This window comes from Salmo salar, chromosome ssa04 (genome assembly GCF_905237065.1).
Source record: "Salmo salar chromosome ssa04, Ssal_v3.1, whole genome shotgun sequence".
Taxonomy (NCBI): Eukaryota; Metazoa; Chordata; class Actinopteri; order Salmoniformes; family Salmonidae; genus Salmo; species Salmo salar.
Genome location: NC_059445.1, coordinates 82,342,201 through 82,364,392, shown reverse-complemented (window position 1 = coordinate 82,364,392; position 22,192 = coordinate 82,342,201). Strand labels below are relative to the sequence as shown.

At 47.3% G+C, this 22,192-nt stretch overlaps 1 protein-coding gene across 1 annotated transcript in view; it reads right to left on the bottom strand.

Moving 5' to 3' along the window:
- The window catches only part of tspoap1 (TSPO associated protein 1), a 228,614-nt gene that overhangs the window by 31,188 nt on the left and 175,234 nt on the right, over positions 1-22,192 (bottom strand). Inside the window, 9 exon segments of the mRNA XM_045717400.1 lie at positions 1,527-1,667; positions 6,026-6,373; positions 7,097-7,511; positions 7,514-8,061; positions 8,784-8,935; positions 9,201-10,106; positions 10,374-10,483; positions 10,697-10,803; positions 18,652-18,869. Of these exon segments, the coding sequence (XP_045573356.1) occupies positions 1,527-1,667; positions 6,026-6,373; positions 7,097-7,511; positions 7,514-8,061; positions 8,784-8,935; positions 9,201-10,106; positions 10,374-10,483; positions 10,697-10,803; positions 18,652-18,869 (2,945 nt within the window).

The following is a 22,192-nucleotide window of genomic DNA, read 5'->3' as shown; positions in this document are numbered from 1 at the left end:
GGCCGGTGGCCTGGGACGTTAACGCAGCGACCGCCATCTGACTCCGTAGCAAGGCTTCTCGTCTGAGCCGGTCCCCCAGTCCGCCTACCAAGGCCATCGTCCCCGCCCTACTCCCTCCCCCACTGTGGTGGGCCTTCTGGGTGGCCCGGGGAACCCACACATCCCTACTGGCCCCGGGGTCCAGCAGCCCCTCCTCAGAGTGGCGGATGCTGTCTACTGTGTCTGAGTAGTGGACCCTGTTCTGGGTACGAAAAACAGCACCACCCCTGTGTCTGGGTGAAGGCTCTTTGGCTTCGGGTCTGCTGCTGCTGTGGTGGTGGTGGGGTTGGTGTCTGGGGCTGTGGTAGTGGGGATCATCAGGGTGGCGGCTGGGCCCGGCTTGGGACTGTCTGCGGTGGCGACGGTGACTATAGTCCTCGTCCACGCTTTTGTCCTCTTCATCAGTGACCTCTGGGATGCTGAACAAGTGCTCGTTATGGTGATGAAGATCCTGATGGTAGTGGTGGTGGGCCTGAGTCTGGGCCTGAGGAGGAAGCTTCAGGATCTTCTCCACAATCTCCTCGTCACTGTCCGGCACCTCCCACTGGTCTGCCTACGGGGGTCAAGGGTCATTGCGGAGGAGGTGTAACAGGTTGAAGGTACGAAGGTTGGATGAGGTAGGAGGTCAGGAAGGAACAGTGAAGGGTGAGGGTGGAGTGGTGGGCAGGACAGGGTGACAGGAGGAACAGGGAAGAGTGAGGGTGGAGTGGTGGGCAGGACAGGGTGACAGGAGGAACAGGGAAGAGTGAGGGGTGGAGTGGTGGGCAGGACAGGGTGACAGGAGGAACAGGGAAGAGTGAGGGTGGAGTGGTGGGCAGGACAGGGTGACAGGAGGAACAGGGAAGGGTGAGGGGTGGAGTGGTGGGCAGGACAGGGGTGACAGGAGGAACAGGGAAGAGTGAGGGTGGAGTGGTGGGCAGGACAGGGTGACAGGAGGAACAGGGAAGGGTGAGGGGTGGAGTGGTGGGCAGGACAGGGTGACAGGAGGAACAGGGAAGGGTGAGGGTGGAGTGGTGGGCAGGACAGGGTGACAGGAGGAACAGGGAAGAGTGAGGGTGGAGTGGTGGGCAGGACAGGGTGACAGGAGGAACAGGGAAGAGTGAGGGTGGAGTGGTGGGCAGGACAGGGTGACAGGAGGAACAGGGAAGAGTGAGGGTGGAGTGGTGGGCAGGACAGGGTGACAGGAGGAACAGGGAAGAGTGAGGGGTGGAGTGGTGGGCAGGACAGGGTGACAGGAGGAACAGGGAAGAGTGAGGGTGGAGTGGTGGGCAGGACAGGGTGACAGGAGGAACAGGGAAGAGTGAGGGTGGAATGTGACGTACGAAGAAAAAGTAAAAGAAAATGAATCAAAAAGATGAGTGAATTCAAGAGTGAAAGAGAAAAAATAAATAAAAACAAACGTAACCAAAACAGAGGCTGTCCTCCACAGCCAGATCAGGTGTCTGTGTTGTGGTGTGTGTGTGTGTGTGTGTGTGGTGACTGTTTACCCTGTTAGCTCCAGTGGTGTACCCCCGGGCCAGGGCGGGTCCAGGGGGGTCAGAGTAGAGGTCATCCTCCTCTTCCTCCAGGATATCAGACAGGTCAGATCCCCTACTGCTCTCTGGCTCCACCAGGCCAGCGGTATAACGCTGAACCACAGAACAGAACCACACAGCACAACAGACTTACAGACCGTGGAATAACCAATGATGGTGCTTATCTACGTCATATAAAACATACCCAACAGGACAGGCATAAGGATTAACCAATGATGTCATAGCCAATATCTAACTCATATAAAATCTACAAATCTACATTTAGAGTTGATATTATTTTAGTGCTATTAACTGTAGGTGCCAATAAAAGTGAAACATTAATTTATTAGGTACATTTGCGCTAAATTGTACTATGAGCGCTGGTATATCTTGGTATCCTGCCTCTATCCTCAATGCTTCCTGGTCTGAAGCACCCTGTTGATACATAAGAGATAATGAACCCACAGCTTTTCCTAGAGCTAGAGCACTAACTGGTTCATTCATCTAAACAAGAGATAATGAACACACAGCCTTTCCTAGAGCTAGAGCACTAACTGGTTCATCTAAACAAGAGATAATGAACCCACAGCCTTTCCTAGAGCTAGAGCACTAACTGGTTCATCTAAACAAGAGATAATGAACACACAGCCTTTCCTAGAGATAGAGGAGTAACTGGTTCATCTAAACAAGAGATAATGAACCCACAGCCTTTCCTAGAGATAGAGTATATTGTGTCATGACGTTGGCCTGTGGGTAAGGTTTATGACCCCCCCCATAAATACCTTTCTCCCTTCTCCTCTCTGACCCTACTGAAGGACTTGAATAGCCTGTGTTAAATATAGAGAGTCTGGGAACATCAAACAAATGGGGAAAGGAACCATATTTTGTTAATAAAACCAGTTGGAAATATGCTTGATAACGTAATGAGTATGGATTTCATTTCAGTTGTCATCTGAGACATTATGATTGATGACAGGACGACATAAACTGTACCTGGGAAAGTATCCACCCTCTAGTTATCAGAGTCACATGGAATTGTTATGCAATTGAAATGTTTGATATGGAAATTGTTTGTTAGGAGATTAAATGTAATTTTAGCTTCCAAATGAGAGAATTGGGTTTTCATAAGGAAAGTGCCCTGCTTGATCAGTGGCCCACCCCTGTGAAGAGACAGGGGTTATAAACGATGAAACACATCCTTCCCCCCCCTCTCCACTATATAAGCCTTTGACGAAAAGATAACCAGTTGTTCCAGTACGTGAGGTCTGCAGCCTCACGTTAGAAGGACACACATGTCAAGGACAGAACTAAGCCAACCTCGGCGTGAGCTATGGTATGAACTGGTATGAACTTTGAGCTTATTCACTACAGAAGTGCTACTTCCTAGCCGTTGAGTTAGCAGCGGCCGCTGCTAACGTGGGCTAGGAAAGGACGGACGACGGATCAAGTCTAACAACCAGACGAAGATACCACCACGTATCCAATTGACCACCATTGACATTCTTCCGAAAACAGGGAGATCTGTTGGCCAACCCGCCAGCATCTACGACCAATCTACCGAGCGCAGCTCAGAGTAAATATTTATTGCATTTTCCTTTTCCAAATGGGCGGTAATTTAGAATGCATAAGATAATGTATTTACGATAGCATAGCTGCTGTTTCTGTGTTCCTAAATCTTCCCGCTCTTAGATTCAAGCCCAACCCCTTTCCTTTGTGTAACCAGCTTTCATACAGGTTCCGTCCACCAGGACGTTTTCTGTATGACATCATCTGTATTCTGTGTATATGTAATTCTGTGTGATTAGTTAGCTATTTAGTAAATAAATAATTAAACCCAATTTGGTATTGCTGATTCAACCTGTTAGCCAGGGTTCGTGAAGATAACCAAGAATTTACAACTTTCATTATGAGACTGAAAATAAGATAAGGGTTAATATTGACTGCTACCGATGTAAAGTATTACTAAGTATTTTAAGAGTTTATTCCGAAGATAACGGCTCTATAAACGTTCTTCCGTGGTGCCCCGACTTTCTAGTTAATTACATTTACATGATTAGCTTAATCAGGTAATATTAATTAGAGAAAGAATTTTATAGGTTAGCATGTCATATCACTTAATCCGGCATAGCCAAAGACACGACAACTGGTTCATCTAAACAAGAGATAATGAACCCACAGCCTTTCCTAGAGATAGAGGAGTAACTGGTTCATCTAAACAAGAGATAATGAACCCACAGCCTTTCCTAGAGATAGAGTATACTGGTTCATCTAAACAAGAGATAATGAACCCACAGCCTTTCCTAGAGCTAGAGCACTAACTGGTTCATCTAAACAAGAGATAATGAACCCACAGCCTTTCCTAGAGCTAGAGCACTAACTGGTTCATCTAAACAAGAGATAATGAACCCACAGCCTTTCCTAGAGATAGAGTATACTGGTTCATCTAAACAAGAGATAATGAACCCACAGCCTTTCCTAGAGCTAGAGCAGTAACTGGTTCATCTAAACAAGAGATAATGATCCCACAGCCTTTCCTAGAGATAGAGGAGTAACTGGTTCATCTAAACAAGAGATAATGATCCCACAGCCTTTCCTAGAGATAGAGCAGTAACTGGTTCATCTAAACAAGAGATAATGATCCCACAGCCTTTCCTAGAGCTAGAGCACTAACTGGTTCATCTAAACAAGAGATAATGAACACACAGCCTTTCCTAGAGCTAGAGCACTAACTGGTTCATCTAAACAAGAGATAATGAACACACAGCCTTTCCTAGAGCTAGAGCACTAACTGGTTCATCTAAACAAGAGATAATGATCCCACAGCCTTTCCTAGAGCTAGAGCAGTAACTGGTTCATCTAAACAAGAGATAATGAACACACAGCCTTTCCTAGAGCTAGAGCACTAACTGGTTCATCTAAACAAGAGATAATGAACACACAGCCTTTCCTAGAGCTAGAGCACTAACTGGTTAATCTAAACAAGAGGTAAGGCTGGGTGATGTTGGCACTCTTTTAACCTGTGTGTGAGGGCATGACCAGTGATCTCTCTAAGAGTTTCTTTCTGAGCCTGCTTTATCCAAATCATCAGAGGATTAAAACACAGAGAGTACTAGCCAATGTGAAGGGAACATGGGGACAATAAAGACTACTTCAGAGGTGTCTGCTGTAGCTTGCAGATTGTATCTGCCCAGGAAACTGGCCATGACATTTTAAGGTATTTGTTATTTGTTTCATTAGTCCATTGTTGATATAGTCCCAAAATGTTTTGCATGTCAGCAATCAAGTTTTCAAGATACATAACTTTCAAAATAAAGAAATATAACATTATGGTTTTGCAACATATGATGAAACGCAGCATCATATGATGCAAAACCATAATACCGGCTGCATTTCTGTATTTTGAAAGTTATATACTAGTTATATTATATACTTTTGAAAACTTGATTGCTGACATGCAAAACATTTTGGGACTATATCAACAATGGACTAATGAAACAAATTGACTGACTGACTGACTGACTGACGAACTAACTAACTAAGTGACTGACTGACTGACTGACTGACTGACTGACTGACGAACTAACTAACTAACTGACTGACTGACTGACTGACTGACTGACTAACTAACTAACTAACTAACTGACTGACTGACTGACTGACTGACTGACTGACTGACTGACTAACTAACTGACTGACTGACTGACTGACTGACTGACTGACTGACTAACTAACTAACTAACTAACTAACTAACTAACTAACTAACTAACTAACTAACTACTGTGCATTTGGAAAGTATTCAGACCCCTTGACTTTTTCCACATTTATGTTACAGCCTTATTCTAAAATTGATAAAATCTAATAAAATCTACACACAATACCCCATAATGAAAAAGCAAAAACATTTTTTTAGAATTTCAGCAAATTTGTTAAAATTAAAAACAGAAATTCCTTATTCAGACCGTTTACTATGAGACTCGAAATTGAGTGCAGGTGCATCCTGTTTCCATTGATCATCCTTGAGATGTTTCTACACCTTGATTGGAGTCCACCTGTGGTAAATTCAATTGATTGGACATGATTTGGAAAGGCACACACCTGTCTATATAAGGTCCCACAGTTGACAGTGCATGTCAGAGCAAGCTTCCAGCCGGGACCCCCCACCGTAAGGGGCACTAAAAAGGCACATGACAGCCAGCTTGGAGTTTTCCAAAAGCCACCTAAAGACTCTCAGACCATGAGAAACAAGATTTTCTGGTCTGATGAAACCAAGATTGAACTCTTTTTGCTTTGTCATTATGGGGTATTGTGTGTAGATTTATGAGGAAAAAATGTCAAGTGGTCTGAATACTTTCCAAATGCACTGTAACTAACTAACTAACTGACTGACTGACTGACTGACTGACTGACTGACTGACTGACTGACTGACTGACTAACTAACTAACTAACTAACTAACTAACTAACCAACCAACCTGTGGCTGCCTGTTGAAGCCTGTGTCCTGGTCCTGCCTGAGGAAGTCCTCCATGGACACCAAGCGTGTGGTCGGCCTCTCCATGGAGTAGTCTGGTTCTGACTCCAGGGGAGAGGGGGCTCTGGGGGGCCGGAGAGGCTGTGTGTCCAGGGGGTTGATGAGGTCCCTAGCGTGTGGCACTAGGGCCTTGGGCGGGGTGGGGTAGGGCTCAGGGGTTGAAAGGTTGGCACGGGAGTCGTCCTCCACAGGGATAAAGTCTGTGATGGACATGACAGGACGGGGAACTCCGGGGCTGTTTGTGTCTGCTCTGCTCTGCTCCGCGGCTGCTACTGGGCCTAGATGTGGGTTCTGGTTGGAGGACAAGGATATACAGTATTACATACACTTAGTTAACATAGTTACAGTAATGTAGACTAGATAACGACAGGTGAGTTCTAGAGGTTCTAGATGAGTGTTCTAGAGTAGGTGAGTTCTAGAGTTCTAGATGAACATTCTAGAGCAGGTGAGTTCTAGATGACTGTTCTCGAGCAAGTGAGTTCTAGATAAATGTTCTAGAGCAAGTGAGTTCTAGAGTTCTAGAGGAGAGTTCTAGATGAGAGTTCTAGATGAGAGTTCTAGACTAGGTGAGTTCTAGAGTTCTAAATAAGAGTTCTGGAGCAGGTGAGTTTTAGAGTTCTAGATGAGCATTCTAGAGCAGGTGAGACCTAGAGTTCTAGATGAGCATTCTAGAGGTTAGTTCTAGAGTTCTAGATGAGTGTTCTAGAGCAGGTGAGTTCCATATGAGAGTTCTAGAGCAGGGGACTTCTAGATGACACTCCTAGAGCAGGTGAGTTTTAGAATTCTAGATGAGAGTTCTAGAGCAGGTGAGTTTTAGAGTTCTAGATGAGAGTTCTAGAGCAGGTGAGTTTTAGAGTTCTAGATGAGAGTTCTAGAGCAGGTGAGTTCCATATGAGAGTTCTAGAGCAGGTGAGTTTTAGAGTTCTAGATGAGAGTTCTAGAGAGTTTTAGAGTTCTAGATGAGAGTTGTTAATAAGAGCTCTAGAGCAGGTGTTTAAGCAGTGTTGTACATACCGTTGTGTTGATGTGAGAAGCTGATGGTAGCTTGGCCTGATAGTTTAGTGCTACTGGAGATGACATAGCCTCATGCACTGCCAAGGCGGCCCAAGGGGGGACAGGAGATTTTGCTAAGGGGTTAGCCCAGACCTCTGCGTACGAGGCAGGGTGTGGGGAGCAGGCCTCTGTGTGGAGGGTGTGGACTGGGGGAGAGTTGGCAGAGGGCAGCCCCCCGTTAGGGCCCATGGCGTGTGCGACGTCTAGTGGCGACGAGGCAGTGGCGTAGGGCAGCATGGAGACTTTGGCAGCTGAGTTCCCGTAAGATGGGGATTGGGGCTGGACGGGTGGTGACGAAGACAGGAAGGGGGGCGACTGGTAGGGTGGTGACTGGTAGGGTGACGACTGGTGGACAGGGGGTGACTGGTGGACAGGAGTTAACTGATGCACTGGGGGTGACTGGTAGGGAGGTGACTGGTGAACAAGGGTTGACTGACGAACGGGGGTGACTGACGAACGGGGGGTGACTGGTGAACGGGGGGTGACTGGTAGGGTTGCGACTGGTGGACAGGGGGTGACTGGTGGACAGGAGTTAACTGATGCACTGGGGGTGACTGGTAGGGAGGTGACTGGCGAACGGGAGGTGACTGGTGAACAGGGGGTGACTGGTGAACGGGGGGTGACTGGTGAACGGGGGGTGACTGGTGAACGGGGGGTGACTGGTGAACAGGGGGTGACTGGTAGGGTGGCGACTGGTGGACAGGTGTTGACTGACGAACGGGGGTAGACGAGGAGCAGGAGGCGGCCGAAGCCTGGCCGGTCATGATGTCAGACAACTTGGCGGGCACGTTGACTGGCACAGAGTCGATGGACTCCCCATGGGCAGACATGGTGCGCACAGTGAGCTCGTGGGCTGCCATCAGGGACTGGATCTGAGACGGGCCCATCAGGGCACTGCCCGCCGTGGGGGACGACACCTCCAACACCTAGGGTATGGCAGGAGAGGAGAGGGGGTAGTGTCAGCAGCACAGACACACACTATCCTCACAACTCTGACAAACAATAGAAAAGTCAGCAGCATGGGACAAGACATCATTACAGTCGAAGCTGAATCACCACAAATACTGTGGAACACAAACACACACCACTGTCTTGAGAATGAGAGCAATACATAACCACTGGTCTGACAGACACACTCAATGGGCCTTTAGAGCCCAGGACCTCTCCTAAAACACTGGTCTGACAGACACACTCAACGGGCCTTTAGAGCCCAGAACCTCTCCTAAAACACTGGTCTGACAGACACACTCAATGGGCCTTTAGAGCCCAGAACCTCTCCTAAAACACTGGCCTGACAGACACACTCAATGGGCCTTTAGAGCCCAGAACCTCTCCTAAAACACTGGCCTGACAGACACACTCAACGGGCCTTTAGAGCCCAGAACCTCTCCTAAAACACTGGCCTGACAGACACACTCAATGGGCCTTTAGAGCCCAGAACCTCTCCTAAAACACTGGCCTGACAGACACACTCAATGGGCCTTTAGAGCCCAGAACCTCTCCTAAAACACTGGCCTGACAGACACACTCGATTCAAAACTATTTTCAGAAGCATTTCCCTCCCAGCATAATTTCATCCTCTTTACATCCAAAACCTAAAACACTCTGCTCTGTTTCCAGTGCAGAAACACAATACTACAGTTCTCGCCTTTTTCTTGTCAGCGTAGATTGTGTATCCGGTGACGCGGACCCCGTTGGAGGTCCCAGCAGCATCGATGGTGACAGGCAGCCAGCTGATGAGGGCGATTCCCGGGGAGGGCCCCTGCTCCAGCTGCACGTCCAGAGGAGCGTCTGGGGGGCCTGGGAGACGAGGGATTAAACATCAAACCACAAGCAAATCTCAGCTCATAAACAGCCCCTGACTACATTCCTCCTATCTAAAATCAGGGACTGTGTAAAGACCGAGGACACCAGTTGAGTGGAATCTCTGGCCAATCGCTGACATGAATCAAACTAGCTTTCATGTAGAAACATAAAACCAGCAATTCCTCAGCCCTCCTTACTTGGACTTGAGCACTGTACCTCTGATCTCCAGTATCTCTCTCCCCTGTCTCGCAACACGTACCTGCAGCCAACGTGGTGAAGGTGGTGGTGGCGGTCTTGTGTTCCCGTCTCTCCTGGGGAATCTCCCAGGGGGTTTGGTGTGGCTGAGCCTCCACCTTGACTGTGTACTGAAGGCTGGGCGTGAGGTTACTGAGGCACAGTGAGTAGCTGCCAGCCTTCACCAGCTCCATCTCCTCCTCGTTCAAGGACACGACATGCACATAGTTACTGTTGCTAGGCAGCCAGGCCAGGCTGGCCGAGGTGGCGGTGACCCGGTCGACTCTGAGCTGGGTAGGCGCCACACACACGTCCCTACCCACCAGTAACGAGCAACGGAGCTGGTCTGAGCTGCCGCGCTCCGTCAGGCTCTGCACAGACACCCGGTAGGCCTTGAGGGTGACGTCTAGTCTCTCTAGGACAGCTTTAGTCTGGGAGCCGAAGGGCACGTTGAGCCTCAGCTCCTGGTCCACGTACACATTGTAGCTCCACACGTTTCCCCAGCCCGCCGGCACCAGCGGCCCGTCCCAGCTGATGATGATGCTCTTGGCCAGCTGCTTGATGAGGGTGAGCTTGCGCGGGTAAGGCACAGTGCCCAACCCCACCTCTAGGTCCAGATCCAGGCCGTTGGTGAGGGGGGCTGGGGAAAGGAGGTCAGGGAGGGAGGGGTCCGAGGGGACCTGCTCCCCTGAGGGGACGGAGAGAGAAACCGGGACGGAGGCTGCTGACGTAGGGTCTGTCCTCTCAGAGGTACCTGGGCCCCCCAGGCAGAGGTGGTGCTGGTGACTGGCGCTGTGCAGGCTGCTGTCTAGCAGGGAGTTGTGGGATATATCCGTGCCTTCTGGTACGTGGGCGCTTATCATGTCGTCGTCTGAGACGCGCTCCACAAAGTTGGAGGGGACCAGCCCTCTCCGCCCGTCCATCAGCTCTCCTGAAGAGGGACCGAGAGAGAGAGGACTTGCGTTTGGTGTGTTGTTTCAGACACTAAAAACTTTGACAGTGTTAAGAAAAAACTTTCAGTGTTAACATGTCAGTGTTAAACTGTAACTTTCAGATTTAACATGTCAGTGTTAAATTGTAACTTTCAGTGTTAACATTTCAACATAAAAAAAAATCAACATTTCAGTGTTAACATTTCAGTGTACATTTTTTTTTTAAACTTTCATTGTTAAAACGTAAGGTTTTGGAGAAGTCTCACCTTCATAGAAGCCATCGTCATCCATACCGCCATAAACATAGATGTACTCCCCGGCGGTGAGTGGCAGCTCCACCTCTGGGTTATCATTAGGACCATCATAAGGGTTATAGCTGGAGAAAAACAAAGCCATATTATCAAACGCTAATGTATAAGAAACACAACTCATCTCATTGTTTACTGTTGTATACCGAGATTCTTTGTGAAAACAAAAAAATAAGAAAACAACAGTTCTTTAATTCTTTCTACTAACTAACAGCACTAAAACTAGGAGAAAGTGAAGGCATACTGCTGATTTGGCCGACGCTGTGTCTGCCAGTCCTTACCTGTATCTGGCAATGAAGACCTGTAGCTGGGCGGCTCCCCTGAGAGCTGTGTAAGGCGCTGGGGACACATCGATGTCCAACTCCTCCACTTCACTGGCCGTGTCAACCTGACGACATGACAGTCAACAATGAGGCACTGGAAACTTGTTGTACTCTGTGCTGGTTGGTGGGTAAGAGCTTGGCGCTAGCAATATAAATTCCTGCAGGGTTTTCTCAATTCCTAGCAGTGTTCATTCCAAGCCAGTACAATATTACATATTCATGAGAAAAAAAATGTATGCACTCACTGGAATGTAAAGTGTCTTTGGATAAAAGCGCTTGCTAAGTGGTATATACTTTGTATTGGAACTTTGAGCTGCCATCAGGTCAAAACCTTCCCAACCCCTGGCTGGATCAATGCCTCCTGAACAGCAGAAGGCAACAAGCATGATTATATTGTTTTTCTGTCATCGACTTACTCCCTCTACATCAGAGATTCTGCAAAGAGATTTATGTATAACGTGGGCAGCTGGGCACAATTCACAGTGGATTGGGACATTGGCCACTAACAAGCTGCTTAAACAGTACCTTCTCTTCTCTCAAAATGCTCCCAGCGTCAGCTTAATGATGACCGCCTATGTTTCCCTCTGGCTAATACTGCAGGCCGACACAAACGCACAAACACCCTATTCCCTACAGGCTATAGTGCACTACTTCCCTATGTAGTGCACTAAATTTTGACCAGGGCTGATAGGGTTCCAACAGACACACTGATATAAAAGCACACTGATATAAAAGTTGAGTGCGTTCCTTCGTCGTCTGGTCGTATGACTAGTTTTAAAGGTATGAATGATACACTACATGTAAACAATGAGAAAACAGACATCATATTTATAGCTCTCCGACTGGGAAAAACCTTTTCATGGTAATCACATACAACTACTACAACCTTTCATAATCCAAAACAGAATCTACAGCAGTGGGATTATCTCACTAAATATGAGTTTTAGAGATTATAGAGATTATACCCACTACAGAGAGACTGGATGAGAGGGAGGATTTATACCCACTACAGAGAGACTGGATGAGAGGGAGGATTTATACCCACTACAGAGAGACTGGATGAGAGGGAGGATTTATACCCACTACAGAGAGACTGGATGAGAGGGAGGATTTATACCCACTACAGAGAGACTGGATGAGAGGGAGGATTTATACCCACTACAGAGAGACTGGATGAGAGGGAGGATTTATACCCACTACAGAGAGACTGGATGAGAGGGAGGATTTATACCCACTACAGAGAGACTGGATGAGAGGGAGGATTTATACCCACTACAGAGAGACTGGATGAGAGGGAGGATTTATACCCACTACAGAGAGACTGGATGAGAGGGAGGACAGACACTACAGAGAGACTGGATGAGAGGGAGGATTTATACCCACTACAGAGAGACTGGATGAGAGGGAGGACAGACACTACAGAGAGACTGGATGAGAGGGAGGATTTATACCCACTACAGAGAGACTGGATGAGAGGGAGGATTTATACCCACTACAGAGAGACTGGATGAGAGGGAGGACAGACACTACAGAGAGACTGGATGAGAGGGAGGACAGACACTACAGAGAGACTGGATGAGAGGGAGGACAGACACTACAGAGAGACTGGATGAGAGGGAGGATTTATACCCACTACAGAGAGACTGGATGAGAGGGAGGATTTATACCCACTACAGAGAGACTGGATGAGAGGGAGGATTTATACCCACTACAGAGAGACTGGATGAGAGGGAGGACAGACACTACAGAGAGACTGGATGAGAGGGAGGACAGACACTACAGAGAGACTGGATGAGAGGGAGGACAGACACTACAGAGAGACTGGATGAGAGGGAGGATTTATACCCACTACAGAGAGACTGGATGAGAGGGAGGACAGACACTACAGAGAGACTGGATGAGAGGGAGGATTTATACCCACTACAGAGAGACTGGATGAGAGGGAGGATTTATACCCACTACAGAGAGACTGGATGAGAGGGAGGATTTATACCCACTACAGAGAGACTGGATGAGAGGGAGGATTTATACCCACTACAGAGAGACTGGATGAGAGGGAGGATTTATACCCACTACAGAGAGACTGGATGAGAGGGAGGATTTATACCCACTACAGAGAGACTGGATGAGAGGGAGGATTTATACCCACTACAGAGAGACTAGATGAGAGGGAGGATTTATACCCACTACAGAGAGACTGGATGAGAGGGAGGATTTATACCCACTACAGAGAGACTGGATGAGAGGGAGGATTTATACCCACTACAGAGAGACTGGATGAGAGGGAGGATTTATACCCACTACAGAGAGACTGGATGAGAGGGAGGATTTATACCCACTACAGAGAGACTGGATGAGAGGGAGGATTTATACCCACTACAGAGAGACTGGATGAGAGGGAGGATTTATACCCACTACAGAGAGACTGGATGAGAGGGAGGACAGACACTACAGAGAGACTGGATGAGAGGGAGGACAGACACTACAGAGAGACTGGATGAGAGGGAGGATTTATACCCACTACAGAGAGACTGGATGAGAGGGAGGATTTATACCCACTACAGAGAGACTGGATGAGAGGGAGGACAGACACTACAGAGAGACTGGATGAGAGGGAGGACAGACACTACAGAGAGACTGGATGAGAGGGAGGATTTATACCCACTACAGAGAGACTGGATGAGAGGGAGGATTTATACCCACTACAGAGAGACTGGATGAGAGGGAGGATTAATACCCACTACAGAGAGACTGGATGAGAGGGAGGATTTATACCCACTACAGAGAGACTGGATGAGAGGGAGGATTTATACCCACTACAGAGAGACTGGATGAGAGGGAGGATTTATACCCACTACAGAGAGACTGGATGAGAGGGAGGATTTATACCCACTACAGAGAGACTGGATGAGAGGGAGGATTTATACCCACTACAGAGAGACTGGATGAGAGGGAGGATTTATACCCACTACAGAGAGACTGGATGAGAGGGAGGATTTATACCCACTACAGAGAGACTAGATGAGAGGGAGGATTTATACCCACTACAGAGAGACTGGATGAGAGGGAGGATTTATACCCACTACAGAGAGACTGGATGAGAGGGAGGATTTATACCCACTACAGAGAGACTGGATGAGAGGGAGGATTTATACCCACTACAGAGAGACTGGATGAGAGGGAGGATTTATACCCACTACAGAGAGACTGGATGAGAGGGAGGATTTATACCCACTACAGAGAGACTGGATGAGAGGGAGGATTTATACCCACTACAGAGAGACTGGATGAGAGGGAGGATTTATACCCACTACAGAGAGACTGGATGAGAGGGAGGATTTATACCCACTACAGAGAGACTGGATGAGAGGGAGGATTTATACCCACTACAGAGAGACTGGATGAGAGGGAGGATTTATACCCACTACAGAGAGACTGGATGAGAGGGAGGATTTATACCCACTACAGAGAGACTGGATGAGAGGGAGGATTTATACCCACTACAGAGAGACTAGATGAGAGGGAGGATTTATACCCACTACAGAGAGACTGGATGAGAGGGAGGATTTATACCCACTACAGAGAGACTGGATGAGAGGGAGGATTTATACCCACTACAGAGAGACTGGATGAGAGGGAGGATTTATACCCACTACAGAGAGACTGGATGAGAGGGAGGATTTATACCCACTACAGAGAGACTGGATGAGAGGGAGGATTTATACCCACTACAGAGAGACTGGATGAGAGGGAGGATTTATACCCACTACAGAGAGACTGGATGAGAGGGAGGATTTATACCCACTACAGAGAGACTGGATGAGAGGGAGGATTTATACCCACTACAGAGAGACTAGATGAGAGGGAGGATTTATACCCACTACAGAGAGACTGGATGAGAGGGAGGACAGACACTACAGAGAGACTGGATGAGAGGGAGGACAGACACTACAGAGAGACTGGATGAGAGGGAGGATTTATACCCACTACAGAGAGACTGGATGAGAGGGAGGACAGACACTACAGAGAGACTGGATGAGAGGGAGGATTTATACCCACTACAGAGAGACTGGATGAGAGGGAGGATTTATACCCACTACAGAGAGACTGGATGAGAGGGAGGACAGACACTACAGAGAGACTGGATGAGAGGGAGGACAGACACTACAGAGAGACTGGATGAGAGGGAGGACAGACACTACAGAGAGACTGGATGAGAGGGAGGACAGACACTACAGAGAGACTGGATGAGAGGGAGGACAGACACTACAGAGAGACTGGATGAGAGGGAGGATTTATACCCACTACAGAGAGACTGGATGAGAGGGAGGATTTATACCCACTACAGAGAGACTGGATGAGAGGGAGGACAGACACTACAGAGAGACTGGATGAGAGGGAGGATTTATACCCACTACAGAGAGACTGGATGAGAGGGAGGATTTATACCCACTACAGAGAGACTGGATGAGAGGGAGGACAGACACTACAGAGAGACTGGATGAGAGGGAGGATTTATACCCACTACAGAGAGAATAGGATGAGAGGGAGGACAGACACTACAGAGAGACTGGATGAGAGGGAGGATTTATACCCACTACAGAGAGACTAGATGAGGGAGGATTTATACCCACTACAGAGAGACTGGATGAGAGGGAGGATTTATACCCACTACAGAGAGACTAGATGAGAGGGAGGATTTATACCCACTACAGAGAGACTGGATGAGAGGAAGGATTTATACCCACTACAGAGAGACTAGATGAGAGGGAGGATTTATACCCACTACAGAGAGACTAGATGAGGGAGGATTTATACCCACTACAGAGAGACTGGATGAGAGGGAGGATTTATACCCACTACAGAGAGACTGGATGAGAGGGAGGATTTATACCCACTACAGAGAGACTAGATGAGAGGGAGGATTTATACCCACTACAGAGAGACTGGATGAGAGGAAGGATTTATACCCACTACAGAGAGACTAGATGAGAGGGAGGATAGATACCCACTACAGAGAGACTGGATGAGAGGGAGGATTTATACCCACTACAGAGAGACTGGATGAGAGGGAGGACAGACACTACAGAGAGACTAGATGAGAGGGAGGATTTATACCCACTACAGAGAGACTGGATGAGAGGGAGGATTTATACCCACTACAGAGAGACTGGATGAGAGGGAGGACAGACACTACAGAGAGACTGGATGAGAGGGAGGATTTATACCCACTACAGAGAGACTAGATGACAGGGAGGATAAATACCCACTACAGAGAGACTGGATGAGAGGGAGGACAGACACTACAGAGAGACTGGATGAGAGGGAGGATTTATACCCACTACAGAGAGACTGGATGAGAGGGAGGATTTATACCCACTACAGAGAGACTGGATGAGAGGGAGGACAGACACTACAGAGAGACTGGATGAGAGGGAGGACAGACACTACAGAGAGACTGGATGAGAGGGAGGATTTATACCCACTACAGAGAGACTGGATGAGAGGGAGGACAGACACTACAGAGAGACTGGATGAGAGGGAGGATTTATACCCACTACAGAGAGACTGGATGAGAGGGAGGATTTATACCCACTACAGAGAGACTGGATGAGAGGGAGGATTTATACCCACTACAGAGAGACTGGATGAGAGGGAGGATTTATACCTACTACAGAGAGACTGGATGAGAGGGAGGACAGACACTACAGAGAGACTGGATGAGAGGGAGGACAGACACTACAGAGAGACTGGATGAGAGGGAGGACAGACACTACAGAGAGACTGGATGAGAGGGAGGACAGACACTACAGAGAGACTGGATGCGAGGGAGGACAGACACTACAGAGAGACTGGATGAGAGGGAGGACAGACACTACAGAGAGACTCAGACCCCAAACTAGCTGCCTAGAACACAAAGCTGGACACTGCATGAGGGAGGGTTCTGCTGCTTCAAAACTCCAACCCAAAAGGATATTATATTTCCCACTGTAAGTGCTGCATTTGTCTTTGGTCAATGTTGAACACTGAAGTGCCATGTGAGAGAGACAGAAAAAAGATCATGCACAAAGCTGGAAACTGAATTAGAGAAGACAGACCCCCTCTAACCTCAACAAGGTCCTATTCTGTTATCTCTAACGCTGATAGAAGACAGCCACCCAACCTCAATAAGGTGTTACATCTGCTCCTGCCACGCCCTCTACTGCTCATCCTGTGTCTCCTTGACCTGCCGCCACTCCCCAGTACTCTCTCCCTCTCCCTCTCTCTGTGTGATTGTGTGGGCGGAGACAGGTGTGCTGGAGTCAGAGCAGATCCCCACCAGCTGCAACCTGTTCCATAATCAAAACCTCTACAAATACTCAGTCCTGCCACTTTCACACTGCCAGATCGTAATCTTTGATCAGTCAGTTTACGTTTCTAGCCGTTTGTTACTATTTAGATCCTGTTGTGCCTGTGTTCCTCTCCGCTACAGCTCCGCCCGCTCTGACTCTGGTCCCTGTCTCCAGTCCCACGTCTCCTCATCCTGCTACTCTGCCCTGGATTCCCCACTCCACTGCTCCCTTGGATTCCCCTCCGGCCCTGCTTACCCTGTCCCAACCCCTCTCGCTCCAGCCTCAGCCTCCGCACCTGGTTTCCTGAAACCGGCCCGAGCTTCCCCTGGCCTGCACTCCATCTCCCCCCTGTGTTTCAATAAATACCTTGGTTACTTCATCCCAGTATCTTCATCTGAGTCTGCTCTTGGGTTTCCCTGTTCCACTCCGCGTAACACAAGGTCCTATTCTGTTATCTCTAACACTGATAGAAGACAGACCCCCCCCTCCCAACATCAAGGTCTTATTCTGTTATCTCTAACACTGATAGAAGACAGACCCTCCCCCCAACCTCAACAAGGTCCTATTCTGTTATCTCTAACACTGATAGAAGACAGACCCCCCCCCAACATCAAGGTCTTATTCTGTTATCTCTATAACACTGATAGAAGACAGACCCCCCCCCAACCTCAACAAGGTCTTATTCTGTTATCTCTAACACTGATAGAAGACAGACCCCCCCCAACCTCAAGGTCTTATTCTGTTATCTCTAACACTGCATGTGCTGTATTTACCGTTGTGTATTTAATCCCTAGCCGGTGTGCTAGTACAGTCAGTGCCGTGTGAGAGAGAAAGAAAGGCTAATGACGTTTTTTAAATCCATGAAGTCTGACATGCAAATCCACAGGAATGATAATGCCATTCAGTGGAGACAATCCATGAGTGGTTTGATCTGGAGGACTTGAGGAATATTTGAGTCCAATTGATTGAAAATTGATTGAAAATAGCTTATTCTCATGACAAAAATAAAAATTGCGACACTTTTTGCAAATTATAGTCCATGCTATTTTTTTGTTGCTACTGTACCAGAGTTAAACCAAAACGAAAATGCTGTGTCAGTCTGAAATGGCCACAGTTATGCCCTTAGTAAGACTACTCCACTACCACACATGATTCCAGGTCATGGTTTAAAGTTAAACGGGAAACTCTCCATATGAAATAAATTGTGATTCTCCCCAGTGAGTAGTGATTCTCCCTAGTGAGTAGTGATTCTCCCCAGTGAGTAGTGATTCTCCCCAGTGAGTAGTGATTCTCCCTAGTGAGTAGTGATTCTCCCCACTGAGTAGTGATTCTCCCCAGTGAGTAGTGATTCTCCCCAGTGAGTAGTGATTCTCCCCAGTGAGTAGTGATTCTCCCCAGTGAGTAGTGATTCTCCCCAGTGAGTAGTGATTCTCCCCAGTGAGTAGTGATTCTCCCTAGTGAGTAGTGATTCTCCCCAGTGAGTAGTGATTCTCCCCAGTGAGTAGTGATTCTCCCTAGTGAGTAGTGATTCTCCCTAGTGAGTAGTGATTGAATGATATGAAACAGGGCTGGAGCTCTCACCTCGTGTGGCGTGGGGCTGGTCCTGCGTGGGCTGTGGTGGGGGCTGTGGTGGGACTCAGCTGACTTGGGGGAGAGGTGGGTGGTGTCAGAGGCAGACTTGGGGGTGCTGGAGGACTTGGTCAGGCTGATGGTGGGCAGCTCACGGTGCTTGACGGTGGGGGAGCGTGTGAGACCCGCAGCGTGAGGGGTGGCCCCCATCCGGAGATTTGCTGCCACATCTAGGAGGAAGAAGACACTTCATGAGCAAACATACACCACTTCTGGATGTTCATGTTTATTAGGTAGGACAGTGAGAGAGTGAGAGGATGATAGAGTGTGATAGAAGAGCGGTGGGTCGGCTCGGAACCCATGCGAGCAGCAGCACGTGTTCTGGAGGCAGTGGCCTAGATAGCTGGTCACCCCAGGCCACACACATCTAACCCCAACTCCCCTGCTTGTAGTTAGCTGGTTAGGTGGTTGGTATGTGGTTGGTGCGCAGGTTGCTAGGTGACCAGTAGGATGCGAAGGTGGTGAAAGCAGGCAGGCATACGTCATCCCTGGCTGATTAAACAGTGGCGTAAAACCCTCCTGTCTCCATCTGTCTCTGTGCTTCGTGGTCACCCCCCCCCCCACCCCACAGCACTGTACATGGCACATCCAATGATTTATTAATAGACTAGATGACTGATAGGGGATGCAGTTTTGAAGCCGCTGTGCCGCCATCTTGGCTCTCCCCCACCATTGTGTTGAAGCCACCGTGCCTCCATCTTGGCTCTCCCCCACCATTGTGTTGAAGTTACCGTGCCTCCATCTTGGCTCTTCCTCACCATTATAAAAAATATTTGAGAAGCTATAGAAATTGATTTATTCCACATTTGTTCTATTACAGACACCTTAATTCATGGTTTAAAATATATTATGTGAGCTAATCATTTTTTTTAAATGACAAAAATATTTAAAAACATTTTCCTTGAAATATAATTGATGGAGATTACTAATGTTACTCTTCCTACTACAACAAAAAAATACTAAAATAAATTACATTTGTCCTTGAAACATTTAATTAAAATACTGTAGAATTCCATTCATTCCTATGGAGGACTGCTTCTACTGGGGAATACCAATATGGCCAACCGGTAGCTTCAAAGCCTCTCAATGGCCAATAGATTGTATCAGCAATCCAGGGTTTACAGTGCATTCGGAAAGTAATCAGACCCCTCCACACTTTTTCCACTGTCGTGTCTTTGGCTATGCCGGATTAAGTGATATGACATGCTATAAAATAATTTCTCTGTAATTAATATTACCTGATTAAGCTAATCAGGTAGATAATTAACTAGAAAGTCGGGGCACCACAAAATAATGTTTATAGAGCTGTTATCTTCCGAATAAACTCTTAAAGACCTAGTCATCTTTTACATCAATAGCAGTCAATATTAGCAGTCAATAGTCTCATCTGAAAGTGGTACATTCTTGGTTATCTTCACGAACCCTGGCTAACAAGTTGAATCAGCAATACAAAATCTGGTTTAATCATTTATTTACTAAATACCTAACTAATCACACAGAATTACATATAACGAATGGATCATACATTGATTACAAATTGTCATAAAGAAAATGTCCCTGGTGGACGGAACAGATACGACGGCTGGTTACACAAAGAGAGGGGGTTGGGTTTGAGTGAAAGAGCGGGAAGACTTGAGTAACAAAGGCAGAAGCTATGCTATCGTAATTACAGTATCTTATGCATTCTAAATTACCGCCCATTTGGAAAAGGAAAATGCAGTAAATATTTACTCAATAGGTTGGTGGTAGATCGAAGGCCGTGTTGCCCAACAGAGATCTTCCTTGTCCTTTGAAGAGTGTCTCTGGTGGTAAACTGGATACGTTATAGTAATGTCGTTGTGTGGTAGACGGGATAGGTCGTCCGTCCTTTCCTAGCCCACGTTTACAGCGGCCGCTGACAACTCAACGGCTAGGAGGTATCACTTCTGGAGTGAATAAGAGTTCAAAGTTCATACCAAGTTGCCATACTTTTAGCTCATGCTATATTCAGGCTGGTATAGTCGAAATTCATCCATCCGGCATGGAGATCGTCACCTTCACATTGAAATTCGATGCTAATTTCGTTAGGTTCTTGCTGAGGTTGGTTTAGTTCTGTAGGTGGTCTTTGTCCTTCTAACATAGGGCTCTCACCCTAATGTACCCGGAACAGCTTATTATCTGAACACTTTCTACACAGGACTACCGTCCTAACGTCATATCGGAACACAAAGTTAGATTTTCGTAAAGGGCTATATATAGGAGGGGAGAGAAGGGCGTGTTGCATAGTTTATAACCAATGTCTCTTCACATGGGCGGGGCCACTGAGTGAGCAGAGCTCTAACCTTACGAAAACCCAATTCTCTCATTTGGAAGCTAAAATTACATTTAATCTTTTCACAAATAGTTTCATATTTAAACATTTAAATTCCATGTGAATCTGATAACTAGCATGTGTAGACTTTCCCAGATACAGTTTATGTCGTCCTGTCATCAGTCATAATGTCTCAGATGACGACCGAACTGACATCATATACATTAAGTACCAACGCATATTTTCAACTGGTTCTATTACCGAAATATGGTTCCTTTCCCCCCACCTTTTGATGTTCCCAGACTCTCTATGTTTAACAAAGGCTATTCAAGAATCCTCCTGTAGAGTCAAGAGAGAGAGGGAATGGAGAAAGGTATTTGGGGGGGGGGGGGTCATAAACCTACCCCCAGGACAACATCATGACACCACACACAATACCCCATAATGTCAAAGCGAAAACAGATTTGTAGAAAATGTTGCAAATGTATAAAAAATTAAATAACAGGAGTATTCAGACCCTTTGCTATGAGACTCAAAATTAAGCTCAGGTGCACCCTGATTCCATTGATCATCTTTGAGATGTTTCTACAAGTTGATTGGAGTCCACCTGTGGTAAATTCAATTGATTGGACATGATTTGGAAAGGCACACACACCTGTCTATATTAGGTCCCACAGTTGACAATGCACGTCAGAGCAAAAATCAAGCCATGAGGTTGAAGGAATTGTCCGTAGAGCTCCGAGACAGGATTGTGTCAAGGCACAGATCTGGGGAAGGGTACCAAAACATTTCTGCAGCATTGAAGGTCCCCGAGAACACATCATTCTTAATTGGAAGAAGTTTGGACCCACCAAGACTCTTCACAGAGCTGTCCGCCCGGCCAAACTGAGCAATCGGGGGAGATAAGAGCGTCTGCTAAATGACTTAAATGTAAATGTAAATGTAAGTGCCTTGGTCAGGGAGGTGACCAAGAACCCGATGGTCATTCTGACAGAGCTCTAGAGTTCCTCTGTGGAGATGGGAGAACCTTCCAAAAGGACAACCATCTCTGCAGCACTCTACCAATCAGGCCTTTATGTTAGTGGCCAGACAGAAGCCACTCCTCAGTAAAAGGCACATGACAGCCCTCTTAGAGTTTGCCAAAGGGCACCTAAAGGACTCTCAGACCATGAGAAACACGATTCTCTGGTCTGATGCCAAGCG